The sequence below is a fragment of the Apus apus genome, chromosome 6 (assembly GCF_020740795.1).
Source record: "Apus apus isolate bApuApu2 chromosome 6, bApuApu2.pri.cur, whole genome shotgun sequence".
Taxonomy (NCBI): domain Eukaryota; kingdom Metazoa; phylum Chordata; class Aves; order Apodiformes; family Apodidae; genus Apus; species Apus apus.
This window is the reverse complement of record NC_067287.1, coordinates 31,556,578-31,575,056: the sequence shown is the minus strand read 5'-3', so window position 1 is coordinate 31,575,056 and position 18,479 is coordinate 31,556,578. Positions and strand designations below refer to the sequence as shown.

The 18,479-nt window shown below is 42.4% G+C and overlaps 1 protein-coding gene across 1 annotated transcript in view; it reads right to left on the bottom strand.

Moving 5' to 3' along the window:
• The window catches only part of TMEFF2 (transmembrane protein with EGF like and two follistatin like domains 2), a 131,748-nt gene that overhangs the window by 15,330 nt on the left and 97,939 nt on the right, over nucleotides 1-18,479 (bottom strand). Inside the window, exons 6-7 of the mRNA XM_051623222.1 lie at nucleotides 16,969-17,117; nucleotides 15,794-15,853 (exon numbers count right to left, since the gene is read on the bottom strand). Coding sequence (XP_051479182.1) covers nucleotides 15,794-15,853; nucleotides 16,969-17,117 — 209 coding nt within the window. The remainder of the gene's footprint in view (nucleotides 1-15,793; nucleotides 15,854-16,968; nucleotides 17,118-18,479) is intronic.

Sequence of the window (18,479 nt, the reverse complement as noted above, 5' to 3'; positions counted from 1 at the left end):
CAGTGCTGCCTTTGAGGACAGAGAAGCCAGACATTGTTCCTACTTCACAGCCCCATGTGGCACGTACCAACACGTGCTTCTCCCTGGCAGCAAAACCAAAGAGCTGTTATTCACGACTGATCTCAGTCTAACATGCAGCTACATTAGTTAATGTAGTTAAGTGGTGATTAAGGAACAAAACTCCCTGAACTTGACCCAGTGGTGTCCTGCTGCCTCTGCTTTGTGTGCTACTTCTATGCAATTTCTGTATCAAAGCAGCCTTGCTAGTGCAGCAGTCTGTGAGTGGCTTATTTATATGTAGATGCAGCTATATGACATTTCCAAATGCCATACATTTGCATATGAAGGTTCCACTTTCCCCCCCCTCTTTGAGTAAAGAGGGGTTGCTGCAGCTCCAAAGCAGTGCTCAATTGGAGCTTTCTGTGAACCATCTCTTTAAACAGCTTAAAAAAACCCTGAAACACCTCATTTTCATAACTTGGCAACCGTGGGCATCAATAGCATCTATGGGCAGGTCTTATGATTTAGCTGTACCTTTGATTGCAAATAGAGTATGGAGAGCAAAACTGCAAGACCGTAAGATTTCCCATGAAATGGCTGCAGATAATCTCAAATACGAATCAATATTTGCAAATAGGCCTCAGACATATGGTGGAAGCTTCTGGTCATTCTAAAAAAGGCTGTGGGTCACATTCATTACAGCTATGAAGATGATATTGATTTTTGTCACTGATCTTTCACTTGGAAACAAGAGCAAGAGCTTGTTGCAAGACCTGCCTCTGAAATGGCAAACCTAACACGAAACCACACCCTTATGTAAGGCAGGGAAAGCCAAGCTGACATTATATATTCAGCTTTCTTGTCAAAGAAAGATAAGGCTGAAGCAGATGGTATGTGGGCAAAGTTTCAACCTGAATACATTGCCTTCTAAAAACCAACCGTGCTAGGAAAACGTCCCAACTTCGTGGCATGAGGGTGACAAACGCTACCTGCACGTTCAAGAGCCGCTCGCTGCGGCGCCTCAAGGTGCGTGTAAGGGAGAGGTTGGAAGAGCTTCCTGTTGGCAACGGGTGTATGGAAAAACTGTGTGTCTCAGCATCTCTCACTTACCACCTGGTGTGATGAGTATGAGTTACGTTTCATAGAGAGATTGAGCCCTGTACTTGTACACATTCCCACTGGGACGCGCAGCCTGGGGCGCAAGCTGAAGGAAGCGGTTATTCCAGCATGGTGGGGCGGCCTGGGAGTGTGGGTGGCAGGAAGAGGGGATGGTGAAGTCAGCAGCCATCACCCATTCCCTCTCTCATAGTGCCACCAGACACCAGCCATCCCCTCTCCCACAGTGCCGCCCTGCTCCATGGCTCCCAGCAGACCTTCTCCACATTCCTGCTGCCCTGTGGGTGGGCAAATGCTGAGGTGAGGACCAGCCACTGCCTCAAGCCCCTGTTCTGTCTGCTGTTCAGACTGCAACAGGTGCTTCCCAACTGTGACAAACATGCACAACAACCCTTGGGACTCACCTTTCACCATCACTGCAGTCTTAGCTTACAGAGTTCCACCCATTCACCACTCTGTTTCTAAAGGATTTCATCCTGGTCCCCTGCTGACTGTTAGATAGCATCAAATATGACAAATGGGATCAGGTGCCAGAAAGCTGATAAATACTTCTGATATGGCCCTAAAAATAGTGCAGGGATATCTGTACCCTTCTGACACTTTTCCAAGGGTAGATGGATATGCATGACCTAAGTTTTAAGACAGGTGTCAAGAATATTGATGTGTGGAGGGAGCAAGATCGTTTTGCTGGCACTGCCCCAGGGGACAGTGGCATGAATAATGATCTTTCCCACCTCCCAGCTGTGGGTGTGTTGGGAGGGGGCTCAGGGAGGCCTCTGCCTTTGGTGCCCATCCAGAGGAAGAGGATTCTAGTTCTCAATGCAGCTCTGCCCACCTGGGACATACCTTTTCCACTGTGGGGATGCTGAAATGGGAGAACTGGCGTGCAAGTGGTCTCTGTGCCTGGTGGGACTGTGTGGCTGGCTGGCACATGCCTCACACTGGGGCAAGCTGTGACTGCTGCATGGCTCTGAATGGCTACATGGGAATTAAACTGTCTAAGGACATTTTTCAAAAACACAATGGGATAAAATATGCTTATGTTCTGCTGGAAAAAAATTATAGACTGCCTAGGAGCTACAGACAACAATTTTGGTGCAGATTTGTTCTGGAGGAGCAGTAAAACAGGGCATTGTAGAGCCCTGAGTTCTGGTCCTGCAATTGCCACCAGGCTAACTCATGCTCCATACCTGATTGGGCCTGGCATGTTACTGGGACAACACCCGTAAATTTAATTTGGCATTTCCAATCTACCTCTGGAAATGTGGAAGTCAAACACAGTTTCTTCCTCTCCCCTGCAATCCCTACAATGACACAGACTCCAAAGGTCTCCAGTTTGCATGTGCCATCCCAGTGTCCTGAAGTTAGTCCCTCTGTGGCCCATGGGGCTGGCAGGAATTTCAAGTATTGATGCAACTAGTAGGTCTTTGAATTTTTAAGGATAAAAATGGCTTTTAAGCAATTGAACTGTGGATTAACAAAGCATCTTTCCATGCTTGTATGGAGATGCACTTACCACCTGTATTCACCTTATTATTATCAGAGGCACACGCACATTTTATGAAAAGGAAGCTGCATTTTCCAGCAGTTCTCACCCTGTCTCTTCATGTGTGTGAGTGGCCTTCACTGGCAGAAAGATTGGGCAGGCGATCAATGAAACAAAAGAGGAGCTTCATTTTGAGAAACTGCAGTAAATAAAATTGCACCTTCATCCAATTACTGTGCTGTCCCCTGATTTCCAATAAGAACTCCGGATCTGAATGGATTGTTTTCTGTGGAGATGAATGGATGGCAAGAAGCACTATTTAAAAAGGTTTACAACTTACACTTAGGTCTGCCAGCATGCCATGAGAATTTACTTTTTGGTTGTACACTTTAAGCAAACTAAAAAAAAATTACAACTGAAAGCAAGTATGAATGGCATAACTGCCAGTGAGGTTTGATGGGAGGCACGGAGATGGAAAGGTTACCCAGGTATGTGACAACACGGACAAGTAGGTTAGGGACATCATTTTGGAGGTGTTTCCTGAGTCCTTTTGACAAGCTGAAGGTTTCACAGCCCTAGTTTGGCATCAACTTTATATTCAGTTTTCCTTACTAAAAGCAGGGTTTTCTTTTTTTTTTTTTTCTTTTCTGGGGGTGTGTGACACTTACTTGGCTCGCTTCCCTCTTTCTTTTTTTTCCAAGGTAGCATCTGTGCTTATAAAACATGCTGCCTGAGAGAATTCATCCAGGAAACTGGAGAAAGAGCTGCAGAATTTGGGGGAAGTGTGTGTAAGAAAATAGGAGACTGAAATAAAAATACGTAACTCCTATAGATGGTATTTTGAATGCTTCTTGAATCACACGCCTGGCAAATCCCTTGTGCAAATCTTGGTTATTTTAGTTACCAGACCATGACCCTGAGTGGCCTGTGACTCCTCAGAGATATATGCATTGTTGGCTAAAAGCATCATTTCAGCCACGCTTTTCACTTCTTTTGTTTGGGCTATTCAGAAAAGTAAATACATTTTATTGGCATGTTGCAAAACTGCGATCACTCCTCTGTACAAAGCAAGGCTCCACACTTGCTGAGGCAGAAATCCTGCTCAGTTTGCCTCTATTTTTACTCACCTGTCTCCCTTGAGTGCTGCATTGTTAAAACTGTGATGGTAATGGGTCCATACAATTTACAACTTTGCTTTCTGTATCTGCCTAGTTCTATTGTTAAAATCTTTTGTGGCTGCTCAGAAGATCAGTTTTGAGCAGACTATACATTAGAAATTCCTACTCAGTAAGAAGGAGTTCAATATGTTCCCTTTCTCATGCCTGAAGCTGGAAAAATATCCATTACTATTCCCACTTTTAAGTGTAGGAGAAAATGGTAAAACAATATAAAATGCCTTTTACCTGATTTTCCAAAGATACACTTTGTTTCCCATCTGTCAAGAACCTTCAGTGGCAGGATAAAGCCAAAACCTCTGCATCTTCTTGGTTTTTCAATAAAAGGGTCCAGTCTTGCTGTACTGTTACTCAAATTTCAAAGGTCTATCAGGCAATAATTGGTCTCTGAGCTGAGGAGATGAGACCACCCAATGTTGCAGAACATACTTTGTGCCTCTCAGTAGCCTCAGGAGCTGACAGGGACCCTTCCAGGGCATGCTTTGCACTGAAGACACTGGTATGGAGCCATCACCTCTCCTCCTCTGATGACTGCAAACTCTCCCAGAAGCACCAGGACCTTGAAGTTACTTCTCCATAGACCCAGCTCAGACTCTTGTCTCTTGAAATGGCTTCCCCACCATGTCAATGTATTTTGGCATGGCAGGACACAAAGTGAGTACAGAGCTTGCCCTGCTATTTCTTTCCATAAAGAGTAAAATAGCTTTTCTACAACACAGAGTTCCTGGGATTCATCACTGGTCACACAGCTCATTTTGAAGCACTGCCAGAAAAGTCTATTAAGAGCATATTTTTTATAAATTAATACCTTCATTTACTAGTTTTATACACCTGCACCCATTCCTACCGTTATCTTACAGAAGTGCCACAGAAGTAAGCAGTTGAGATGGCATTTGTGTAACTAAAGGGTTTCCTATTTTATCCCAGAACTCACTCCTACAGCTATTATTAAAAGTGGGAGAAGCTGAATGGAAAAGCAAATGGAAATTTTACTATGAATAAAAATGGATGAACAAGCTGTATGGAGAAATCACAAAGTCATTAAACTCAGTGGCCATTCTCCCACTAGCTTCAGTGAGGTAGAGAGGCCAGAATTTTACCTACTGCCTCTTTAAATCTTATTCACTCTTTCTAACAGTATTTTAAACCAAACAGCTGACATCCTTCTGCCCCAGCCAAGGCCCTTTAAATCACTGAAATGCAGGATGGAAAAAAAAAAATCCACAGTGCCAGATGTGTCTAAAAACAGTCACAGTTCTTGTTGAGGCAATCTGCCAGAGAAAAATGTTTAGCATGTATTATGCCTGACAAAACACTAATGGTTTACCAGTTTTGATATTACAGACTAATAACAAGCCCTTCCTGTGGCTACTTCATTTGCAGAGCACAGAGACAGACTAGACTTATGTTACTTGATTTTAGAACAGTGTTTTTTTTATTTAATCCTTTTCCATCCTAGCTAGATGGAAGTACACTTCCATTACTAAATGAAATTATAAATTAAATACCCTAGAGAGGCGGTGTTTTTGATGTACACCTCACACAGCTTTAAACCATAGACAAAAATAAAAGGGAGATTAAAATCGCAGGGAGGATTTGAATTTATTTTTTTCCCTCCTGAAAAACATTTTGTTGTGTAACACAGTCTAAAATGGCTAAGGCTGGTGATAGCAGCAATGGGCAAAGAAGTGCATTTCAATTCAGTGCTGATAACACTCTGAAATGCACTGCCACTGGGTCTGTGCCAGCACACTTGGGTTGCAGCGGTTGTATTTTTGGGAAGAGTGTTTCATGCTAATTAAATGCTCATGGGTAGATGGCAAAATGACAGCCCCAGTGTGCAAGAAGTCACCTTGCTAAGCAGGTAAATGCTGCATTTCAAACCTGAGCTTTCAAGAGGGCTTCCACTCGCTTGGTGGTACAGACTTGTGCCTCAAATCACCAAGGCTGGGCTTCTCCCGAATGCAGAGAAATGCTTCTATGGAAAGAAGCAGTTGAGGTGGCACAGCTGATATTCAAAATGCTGCATTCCCTGTTGTCTATAAACCATTCCATTTTTCTTAAATAACAGATTTCTGTCACTAATGGTTTCAGTGTCTCATACCCTAAATGTTAAGAAATACAAAAAGAACAGGTACGTTGCGTTGCTTGAGCAATCAGGAAAGTGAAAATGATGCAGCAAGATGCTTGTCTGTCTTCCCTTTCTTTACTCAAATCCATTAAACTAGGCAAAAATTGCTACTTGTGTCCATGTGGTCTAATTCTGAAGTTCTATCAAAAATAAATACTCCAGCTCTTTCTTTTCTTCCCCAACAGCATTTCTTTCCATTCTATCAAACGCATTTACTTCCTGGGTCTAGGTGAAAGCCTTTATCTGAAGGCTCAGGTTAGCATCTCACATGTCTAAATGATCAAATTATCTAGTGTTTGTACTGTAATTTAACATGATGATACTCATTCTAGAAAAGATGATGTTTCAATCAGTTCTAAGTAGCAACTTTCCTTACTATACAACTTACTTACTACAACTGTCACATTCTTTCATCTCATGATATTTTGATATCTCAAATTTCATAAAGAATGCCACAACTTCCCATGAAACAAAATTCTGAAGAAATTCAGTTCTATGAATATTTAATTTTTATATTTTTTTTACATTTCAGACTAGATCAAACACAAATATTTAAATGTTGATGTTCCCTGAAAACAGATATTCTAGCATCTCATTATAAGTAACTCTCAATTCCTTGGGAAGGCTCTGTCATTCCTAACAGCAGAATTACAGAAACCAGGCCTAAAATAGAGCTGCTAAGCATAAAAATACACTGTGGTAGTCCTTAATATCCATTAACTAATTCAAACTAGTGTCACGGATAGCAAATATCTGCTGTGCACCATCTCAAACAGCATCCTTCAAGAATGGCTCTTGAGTAATCAACATGCTGGGAGCCCAGAGGAAGGGTGGAACCAAGGCTTGAGTTAAATCCCTCTACAAATCCAGACAACGGGATTAATTTTCCTAGCCTGTTCCTTAGGGAAGACTTACAGAGTCTTGTCTCAAATACTTTTTCAACTTTCCTTTCTTGAAGGGGATACAGGCAGGCTGAGAAGGGAAACAAGATGCTATCAAGAGGGAAATGCCAAAGACAGTTGGTACCTACCATTTTCCTAGCATGTGGATGAAGTACTAGGAGTTATAGACTGATACCTAAACAAGCACCAGAGCTGACACAGGGTGAAACCCAGCTGTCATAGCAGAGTATCAGAAGAGTCACACATGCCACCACCCTGCAGCTCAGTATGTCTCAACTCTACCTCCATGCTTCTGTTGGTCCTATAGAGGAACTAGGCTGCACAGTTTTTTCTGGGCCCCAACTGGAGAAGAATCTAAGCTTTCCTCTGACTTCTGTTGTAAAGTGAGTTTGGGATTGTCTGCAATAAATTTAAGTACAGATCTGTGAAAGCCACTTTGTGGCCGGACTCTTTCTGCATTGTTCAACTAATATAAAGAGCTCTTGATATTTACTGCTGGTATACCTCAAAGAAGGAGCCTGCAAGTGGGGGGGCACCTCATCTAAGAAGTGGCAAAGGTACAGTATTGGGTGCCATAATGTGATTTAGTCAGATATAAAATTACTTTTTTTTTTTTTTTTTTTTTAAATAAATGTGTATCTGTTCACAAGGGCAAAGCCCACATGCTCTGTGGGGCTAAGTATTAGGGTGCATACTCCATATGTTAAAGGCAGCTGAACAGTGCATGTGGAGGATGTTGCTGGATCGTCATTTCCATAAACCTCTGAAAACAAAGGCTGGGAAAAGCAAATTCTGGGAGTGGCTTTAACTAGAGCGTAACAAATTGCATGACTGCAAACCATGAAAGTGATTTTTCCAAGGGTCTCTTCCTGCATTCATTTCTTCAGGGTATCCCTTGCCATTAGAGATCTTACTTAGAAAGGTAGTATCTGGTTAAAGGCAACTCAAGAAATGAGACAGAATTCAACTTTTGTTGAGTTTTAGGGATCACAATTTGACGTGTGAGAAGGAAAAGGTTTTTCTGCAAGCGCTGCCTCCCTTTCAGCTTATTTATTCTTCTGATCAAAACACAAATACTGAACAGAGGACAAAGATCAGCAGGTACTGAAAGGCTCAGATTTGCTAAGGAAGCTGGATTTCTATGCTCCAAACAAGACAAAACATGGGTAAACGATATGTGATGTGTTTGTGGACCAGGACACAAACAGAAGAATCTGTCGGAACGCTTACATAAACCCAGGTCTGCTCATCTCTATTGCACGTACAATTTCTGTTTTTATCCATAACCTTTAACAGAAAAATATGTTACAGAAGACTGCTTACATGATACCAAAAGGGAAAACGACAACCAGTAAGGTACACGGTCCTGGGGGAGCAGAAGAGAGAGCCAGTGTTTGGAGGAAGCTTTATGAATTTTGCACACTTCTGATGTAAACCCCAGATGGAAAAATATACTTGGCATTACAATCTCCACCCTCACCTCAAATCTTGACACCCGAAATAACTTCTGGGACTTAAATATTTTGGAAATGTTGTCAACAGTGAAACAGCCTGGTCTGACTGCCTTTTGCAGGCTGCCCATGCCAATATCAGCGTTACAAGTTGGTACTTTCTTTGCCTGTGTATTTCATACCAATCAAATTCTTAGCCAAGACATACCAAATTTTCAGGCTACTGAGCTTCTAAGTAAATCAAATAGCTTTCTTTATAACGTTCACTCACAACATTACTGAATTTGTTTATTATAGGAAAAAAGCACAAATGAATCCTGTGACTTTTGATTCACATTCATTAGTGACTAAATTAACAGCTAGGCTTTAAAGGCACAAATGGAAATGCTCTTTTTCCTTGAGCTACATCAGTCTAGGTAAAGAGATGTCTAGCAGTTCACCTGAGACCTAATTTAAGTTTTAATGCTAACAATTATAGGTTCCATGAACATGACACTGGGAAATCATAAGTAATGAAAAGGCACGGTTTCTCTCATTATAAAACCACAAGAAAACAGAAATCCAAAACAACAAGGCACATTTTACCAAGCTTAGCATACACAATTCAAAGTTAAAGGAGAGCTCTCATAAAGAGTGAGGTATTCCCTTGAGGCTGGCAGATTAAATGAGCAATATTTCTCTCTCCCTACTGCTTGTATTTAAAATCTCTCTAAGCCTGTTTTCATTTTGCATGCTCCTCAGGAAAAGACTGTTAGGAATAAGTGCTGTTAAATCACACGGCGTGGTGCTCAGGAGTGATGTAGCTTCCTTTCTGCCATGGGACTTGTCAGTGAGGGTCCTACGTGACCTCTACCTCTGTGTTTGTCTCCTCTTTAAAAAAAATGTACATAGAGCGTAGCAAGACGGAGCCTAGCGGGATCTAAAGACACATTTGAGAATGTTCTAGATAAGAAAAGCCTTTATGGCAGCGTATCCTGCAGTGCCTACCACTAGACAATTGTGTTATGCCCTGGTTTTTCATATTTTAGACATACAGTATCCAATCCTGCTGGTGACACAGAAAAATTCTGGAGTGAGAATTTCCCCACTCCACCTTTTGAAAACCAGGAGTAAAATTACAAAAAGAAGTAACTGCAATTTTTCATTTAAAAAAGCACCCAGGACAAGTGAAGGTTTGGGGCCCAAGTGAGTATTTCGGCCTGATGTTACTGGCTACTCAGACTTTAGTTCAGAAGTACCTGGCAGTAAGATTTATTATCCTACCCGTTGGCCTCTATCTCTACTTTAAAAATTTTCTTCTGGGTATCAACAACAGTGGAGGAGCTGCAAGGCAGAGGAAGAGCTGGAGACCACCGTGCTATCAGAATACAGTGAGCTCTTCTTGCCTTTGAAAATCAGTAAGAAGAACCCTAGAATAGGCATGTGTTTTTTCTGTGTTTTATAAACTAAAACTAAGCTACACACAGTTATTCTCAAGTAAACACTATAGTACTGTAGCAGCAAATTTGAGTTTGATTTTGGAAGCCTCCAGGTTCCATGCACTAAGAAGAGACATTTCCTCTGCTCTACCTTTTGAAAACTTTTCTGCTAGTAGTACTTGGATTAGGTAGGCAAAATAAGCTCAAAATGTCTTCTCCACCTGCCTTTATTAGGGAATTACTTCAGAAGTGGAGATCAGCTCTGTTCATTCATCATTGTGAGTTTATGTGCCCCAAACTTCAACTGTTTGTAGACATCTACATTTCTGAATGACCAGACATTTTAAGGGACTTTCAGGCACGTGGAGCATAATATTGTCACATCTTCCAGAGGGAGACACCCTCACTGCTTTCCTCAAGTCACAGGCAAAGAAACCCCAAACTGTGCAGCCTGAAATACAATCTATACTGTTTTCCTTCCTGGCTTTGTAGAGTTCATCTGCCACCTTTTGTGAACTTTCATTCTGAATCAAACGTAATGTGTATTTTCATAAAACCTCACACTCGCAAATGCAACTAACAATGCAACAACATTTAAAATATTCTTACTTTTAAAGAAATGTATCACTTGTATTATTCTTGTACTCCCAAATTCTGGGACTGTACGCACCTCTGAGTGTGAATGCAGGCAGAGGCTGCAGCTAGACAGCATTCACACTGCCAAACAGCTGGCAGAATATTAAAATGTGCTTTTTTTCAATTATTAAGTGATTTGATGGAAAAGCAGGAACACTTCCTAAATAATACATTTGTTTAGTGTGACATCCTCTGACTTGGAGACTGTGGAACCAAAAGCCAAGCAAATCTGCATATGCAAGAATGCAATTTCCCCAGCTTTTTTAGAAAGCTGCAGATGAGAAATGGTTTCTCTCTAGCTGTGACGGATGCACGGTGCTCAGCCCTACATCTCACTTGCTAATTCCATTAAGAAGAAAGGAAAGCCTGGTTCACAAAGGCAGAGCAAAACCTCATGATATTTTCTATCCCGTAGCTAAGCTCTGGGGCTTTATTATTCTTTACCAGTTTAGGAAATGGCTGACAAGGTAACAGACACAAAATTTAATTTAAAGGGACAATGTCAAGTGATTTATACTCAAAGCTTAACCTACTTCAAAAATGTTATAATCTAGAGAAGGAATCTGAAGCTCTCCTATTTACTCCCAGGAAGAAAAAAAAATAATAAAAAAATTATCACTCTCTCTAGAAATCCAGCACTGCTGCTCTGGTTCCTGGCCCCTCTCCAGGCCTGTTACAGACAATGAAGATGACTGTGACTGAATTCGGCGGGCTCTGTATCAAGCCTGTGAAGAAAGGGATGTGTCACACCCCGGTGCTTCGCACATGTGCTGGGTCAGCGTGCTGCTGCCAGCTCTCCACATTGCCTTTGATAGGCACGGCTTGCTCTCCCATTCAAAGGGATTAGAAGTTAATGATGCAGAGTGACAGATTTGAGTAAAGTTGTAGGGTGGTTTTCTCAAACATAAATACTATGTTCTATTCATTTTGGAGTCCAAGACTCTTGGACTTTTGAACAGACTCTTTGAAGAGCCCAAGAACTCTTCCTTACCCTTCGGAGTGAGGAATCTGTGGTAGCTCCCATGGCCTTCATCCCACAGCCCTGGCCCAGCCAAGAGAAGATGATGTGTTGACACAGATGGATTGTGCCCTTTTTGGTGGAGCACTCAGTTTACTTGGGCAACACGGCCATCTGCCGGATTACTCGCCTGAGCACTGCCAGTAGTGCCAGGAAGGCCCCAGTGCCAGAAAGCAGTCTGAAAGCAGTCCAAGACTGTCACGTAGATTTGAAATCCCATGGGAAACAGGGGGGAGAGCAGGGAACAGAGCAGCCATGAGCAGACGTGCAGCATTTTGTGCTCGTTAGCGTTTTCCAGGCACAGCAACAGCAAGAGGGGCCATGGAAGTACCTGCAAGAGAGTCCCTGGACTAGCCAAAGTTGCAGAAGGCACCATCTGAGGCTGCAGCCATGGGAGAGATAACTGCCTTCAAGCAACAAAAAAACATACAGCTCATACATTTGCAGAGGTGCATTTTTCACCAAAACTGACTATTGGGGCTGAAAATGCCTTCTTCCCCTCATCATCAGCTTCACTGTGCTGCTGGCGTTTGGCTGCCGAGACTTGATCTAATCAATGCTCATATAAGGAGTGTTGTCTGGCCTGGAAGATGGTATTATTGAATAGGTCTATCAAATTTGTCAGTGTCTTTGCTAACAATTTTCATGAATACATAGCATTGAAATATAGCATATCCATACTGACTTCTTCTTTATAGTGCTCAAAATGGCTTGAAAAAAATCTCTGTAATTTGATAACGAGAAAGGATAAAATCAGTTAGGGGGATAATTGCTAATATCCAGATCTTAAGAAGGGAATAGAAAGATGGAAGAATAAAAAACATAGGCAAATGAAGAAACAAGATCAAAACTCCTTGGTTGCCTAAGCTCTGAATGAAAATTGCCTACGAAACAGCCAACTTCTTTAGGCAGATCATGGGGAAATTCAAGAAAATATCAATCACAGGACTTCCAAACACTACATTCAAAAACATTCATTACATTTAAAATGTTTAAAGATGCTCTTTCATGGAAATTGCAAGATAAAGTGTATTTCTATTAGATGTGAGGGAAAAATCCCTCCCACTCATTTACTGACTAAAACCAAATCTTATTTCAAAAACTTCATCAACATCAACAATTTGCCATTTGTTGAAAAGAGTGAAATCCTCCCTCCCAGTCTGATAAATACTTTGATGTTACAGAAAAACAAGAGAGGCCAGAATTGCACAGAAAGAGACACAAAGACACACACAAACAGATTTTGTGCCTGCACTCATTGCACACACAGCCATGGCAAGAGTAGACTGGTGAACCTGGAGAGGTGGACACCATCAGAGAAGGGCCACCTATGGCTCACTCTCTCTGTGTTTGCTTTGCTGAAAAGAGGGACCCTGCTTTTCGGGTGTCTCTGGCAATAGTTAGGTGTTCCAGTACTAGAGTAAACCTTGCCTGTGTAAAGTAAGGGCCCTTCAAAAACCAAGGCAACGTACACTTAATGCAAAGCTTTACCCTCCAAAGGAACGAGTACTCTTGGTCTTGCAAACTGAAAGATTTGTGTGTTATTTGCAAGGATCAACGGGCTTGAAAGAACAGGAGGCAGGAAAGACATGGATTGAACAGACAGTTTGAATAGTTCAACATGAAAAAAAATCAGCTGGCTGTTGGGACTTGTGGCTGTTCGCAAAGCTCTTGCCTTCCTGGGACCCCATGTTGAGCATGTGGGGGTGTTCATGGAAAAATCTGCACCACTCAGCTGCCACAAGCTCTGCAAAGAGCATTTGGCACTGCTGCATTAGCATAATTGACAACATCAATTATGCCCACTGCTATTTTCTCCCCTGAGAAAGTCAGTCCATATGAGTCAGTGGTTTTAAAAGTGGGCAGTGCTCACAGTCTTGGCAATTTTTTGTGCCATTAAATGGTAGAGAACAAAGGTGTTCTCCAGAAAGGTGCAGGGACGGGGATATTGCTTCAGAGGCACAACAGCTGAGGAACTGCTGCCTTCTCACACAAAGCTCCCCCTGGTCAGGGCAGCGTTTCCCTTCTGAGCAGATACAAAAGGGGGAAAAAAAGTAGCACAGACCACGCTCCTGTAATAGCCTGAATCAAATGTTTCTGTGCTTGAAAGAACATGAGGACAGCATGAAGCCTGGATGTCTACTGAGCCTCAGTTTTATACTGCTCTTTTCCTTCTGACCAAGTATTCTCAAAGACTGAGGTTGTTCCAGCTTTTTGATACAGTTGTCCCTTCCCCCTAGGGTCTCCTGCTAGGGTCATGCCACAGACACCTGGGGACACTAGAGGCATGTGGACTGCCCTGCACGAACACAGAACTTTCACCCTACATGCTGCCACCACATCTAAAAATGACAAATGTAAGCAAGAATAATAGTTAGGTGCACAAAAAGAACACATGTCATCAGCTGATGCAAGCAACTGTGGTTCAGGTTAAGTCAATGGATAGTACCTGATGAGACCCACATAGAGGAGACAGTCACTGCCTTTGAGAAGACCACTGGAGCCCGAGCCATTCCAGAAGCCTCGAGGAATTGCTTGTTAAGGTGCAATGACTGTGCCTTTCAGTGCCAAACAGGTACCTACTGGACCTCCCTGCTGATTCAGGATGTCTCCATGCCTCCTGCAGCTCTAGGGGAGTGAGATGCCCTGTCCCCTACCACAGGCCCCCATCACCTCTCACTGGAACATCTGCTGCAACAGCTCCTTCCAACCTATCGGATCTCAGAGACTGTCTCAAGTACAGACCCACTCCTCCATGTCATTGTTCTGCCCTCCTCCCTCACCAGTAGCCAGTTTCTTCCTGGACTCCTCACTTGACTCCCTGGCCTTGACAAGGCTTTGCTACAATCAATTTTCTACTACCCACTATCCATTCAAGCGTGGGCTGAAATATCAACACTATTCTAAGCAAGAGCTGTTCTCTTTCCTCCTGCCCACTTGAGCTGAAGGCACCTTCTGTGCTTCTCTTCCTCTATGACCCATGACTTGGCTTCCTCTTGTCATCACTGTGATCTCCTCCTCCTCCCTCATTTTCAAGCTGCCTTCCCTCCCTTTTTGTTACAGCCCAGTAGCTTCACGTTTTAACGTGCTGTCTCCTCTCTAGGCGATGTGGGTCACTGCCATCCTAAAGCTAAACCACCAGACAGCAGCAGAGCAGGACAGGTTGCACAACACTTTAAAAGGGGCTGCAGGCCTTCATCTAGATTTAGGGATGGCAGAGCTCTCCTCCATTCTCCAGCAAGAATGCTAAAGGATTTAACACAACAGTATTACTTACCTTCATTTCTAATTTGAAATAAATAATTTTGACCTGCCTGGCTGTGTCTCCTGCCCACCACAGGATACAATCTCGAGCCTTCCAGCCTTTAAAAATACCTGATTGCTGCATCCCAGCAAAAAGCTGAGACTAATCTAAGGTTTGGGGAAAAGAGACTGAAGACTTTTCTCTCTTTGCATATTCTCTCTTCACCCACAGAAAGGCTTCCATGTTTTAATCATCACACACCATTTTGAAGTAAGAACAGAATAATCCTTTCTAATGGGTACCCTTTTAATGCTGGGATGTCGTGCACAAAGGGCCCTCACAAGAAATGACCAGCAAAAATCAACCAACGCCAGGGGACTCTCCTGGTAAGAAATATTAAGACCTGTGAAACCATCAGCTGGATGTCACCTAAGCCATGTAGCAAGCTGCTCAGGCAAACCCACTCTAAATACCTACTTGCAAAACACAAAAATATCACAGACCTAAGCAACGAACGCATCACCTGACCCACTTTCACAATACCTTCCCAAAGGTCTGAATTCTCAGTGCGAGCTGTGAATATCTGTATGCACGTGCCTGCACATTTAATTTCTAAATCAATCCTCCCAGGCAAAGGGTGCAAAAAACATCTCCCAAACCTCACCAGTATGTACATGTTTTTAATTTCAATTGCCATATAAGGCTATTCAGTGATTATATTTTACTGTAGCTTCTACATAAATTAAAACCATTTATCACTTAAAAAACCATTTTAGGAACTTCATTAATTTCATAGTCAGACAGGTAATACTTTCTATTATGGCAACATTTCATTGCCACAGCTGTGTTATGCTCTGGATTTTCACTTTCTTAAACCTCTGTATCGTGACAAAAATACTCATAATCTAGTGCACTGATTCAATAATTTTCAATTATATCTGCTAATTCTGCAAAAGAGCTTAAAATATTTACTTTCACTGTCAGTACAGGTGTTTTATGACCAAAATACCTGTATACTGACAAAAATGCTAGAAGTCCATTTATTATGAGGAAAGAGCTTCCAGCAAAAGGAAAAGTAATGTGAAGACAGTGTTTTCTTAAAGCAAACCAAGAAAAACATACTAGAAGATGGGGACATCTCATCTTAGCAAATGGGGGAAAAAAGTGACTTACATAGTTCCTAGAAATGGTGATTCTCACAGAGTAGGAACCATACCTGCATAATCTGTTCTTGCGTAATGCCCATCCTCCGATTTTGTAGTTGTTGTAGTATTATCTGTGGGAAAAGAAGGATGTTGAATTGCTTGGGGTGCCTCTACTTGATACAGACTGTGCCTCAGCTGCCAGTGCCCAGGCAAACATAGCTTCACTTGCATGCACAGCATTGCTGCTGGCTTCAAAGCTCCCCTGGGTCTGTCAGGTGAAAACAGTAGGATTCGGCTTTTTGGAACAAAATGTTCAACATCTTCCATTAAGAAAACACTTTTTTTTTTTTCCTAACAATATGTGATAACAGATTGCAGCTGGGATAAATATATCAGTATGAAGCAGAAGTTGTCATTTCTGCTCTATTTGAAGTAATTAGGGAATTTTAATTTGTACCCTGAAATGAACTGCCATGTAGGGTGGTTAACTTTAAAGAGATAGGAATAAACTAGAATGTGTTTAATATACCTATATAGTATGGGCTTCTCGGTAGATGTACTGAGGATTTTTAGGTCAGAAACTAAGGGGGGAAAAAGCTATTGGGAGTCTGAGCCTCAGCAGACACGTTACTTACAGGAGCTATTTAAAGGCAAACTTCCTCAATTTTTATTTAAAAAGAAAATAAAGTCAACTCAAGGGTTACAGGTACAGGTGTTGTAGTAGCCCATGAGCTGGACACAGAGAAGCATGGCATTCATGGAGAAACACCATGAGACTTGAGCTGTTATTAACCAAATTTCCTTCCAGGCACCTTCGGCATCTCATGGGCCCAGTGCAGGTCACATGAGAAACTAGAACCAGCTCTGTGTTTGGGAGCACATCTTTGGCTTCCTGAGATTGCTTTGGGCTGCTCCAGTTGAGGGAGAATCAGAGGATCCATCCTGGATGGCAAAACATACCTGAGAGACTCTTCTGCTGTCCTGCTCTGACAGGTGTCTGATTTTGACACCAGTGCAGGGCTGGACAGTCCCCAGCCACTCCAGGAGGAGTGTTGGAAGGGTTATAAACATCACTCCTTGCGTCTCGCTCTGCACCCTCCCTGAGCTTGCACTGTACCATACAAATTGAAAGAGTCTAATGGAAATGTGAGAAGTGCCAAATAAGAAGCCAGCCCCAGTTCTTTTTTTTTTCCCCTGAACAAAAATTGAAAACGTTCTTTGAAATGAGTTTTGTTATGAGAGTTACCTTGACATCGACCCAAAGACATGACTTCAATTTTCTCCTGTTTCTGGCATGATGCCTCTTTGATTTGACATGCATTATCATAAGATTTCCCATCGGAAGCACAAAGAGGATTGAAGTTGGTTTGAGAACAGTCAATGTTGCACACACACCTGAAAAGATAAAGAGAAAAAAGAAGAGGCTAATTTGAGAGTTTTTTCATGACATCATAAATACATCTCCAAAATAAGTGTGTTTCTATTTTCCTGACTGCACAATGCAGATCAACAGAATGAAAGTGGCAAGTTCTGTCAAGAGGTCATTTGTATTTCTGGATGGAAATGAAACGTGGGGAGAGGGAAGGGACACAGAAAAGAAAAGCAAGCAAAAGGAAAGATAAAAGAGAGTCTCATACATGGAAAATTATGCCACAGCATTACCACTTGTAATGCTTGTAAACCAAAGAACACCCAGCAGATATGCAATAATTTAAGCTCTGCACCCTCTTGCAATTAAAGAAGCCACAGTATTTGCCTCTGTTGAGGTGCTGCCCATCATATGTAACACCACAGAAGTGTGGTTTTATATTGATTTACGACTTAATTCTGATTATAATTACAGCATCTATAGGAGCTCTGATCATAATAAAAGATGTGATGCTGAAGCCTTATCTCACCCTACTGGGAGCCCAGCATAGGACAGTGCGGGCAGGGCAGCAGTGGCCCTGTCCTCAAGGAGCCTGGGGACATCTCCAGAGCCACAACAACCTAACTCATGAGCTCCTGGGCTGTCCTGAGACGTGAATGAAAGAAAAGCAGGGGATTCACTTCAAAAGTCTGGTCCAAATCTGAACTAAATGTGTACATGTCCTGACTGCATCAAGCCTCGCCATTGCTCAGAAGATGGAGAAACCTAATTGTTTTCACCAACAGGAGGCTGCAGCCTTTTTTCTTTTGTTTTCTCCTATTTCATTATCATTAATGATGTCAGACACTCTTGGGCACCAGCAAGGGAAAGGCATGCTAATCATCCATCCCCCTGACCACGCCATTTAACAGACATGTAAGCTCAGCCTCAGCAACGCTTACATTCACACCAATGTGATCCTGCTTGGGGACAAAGCCCAAGATTTAACCTGGCAGCTGCCCAGATTTTCTGAGCACGTAACTGTGCACATGCTGCTGTCTAAACTCTTCCTGGCTCCTTCTGACATTTAAGGCAAAGTAATGTGACCGAAGCTCCAGCCCACTGGTTGCGCTGAACCTCACAGCCTTGACTCCACAGCTCTTCTTTTGGAAAGTTAAGTAATGGAAATGTCAGCCTCTAGCCTCGCTGCTTGATTTAAAAAGTGTTTAAAAGTCAGTTCACCTCCCATTCACAGATGACATGTGGACACCTTCAGCCACTGGAAGTACAGAGGGAGATACACAAGAGAAAAACTTTGGTGGAAAGAGGAAGTGTAGGAAGTTAAGACAGTGTGGGTCAGATTTCTCCAACCCCCTTTTGGCCTCTGGCCTCTGCAAATGTGCCTAGGG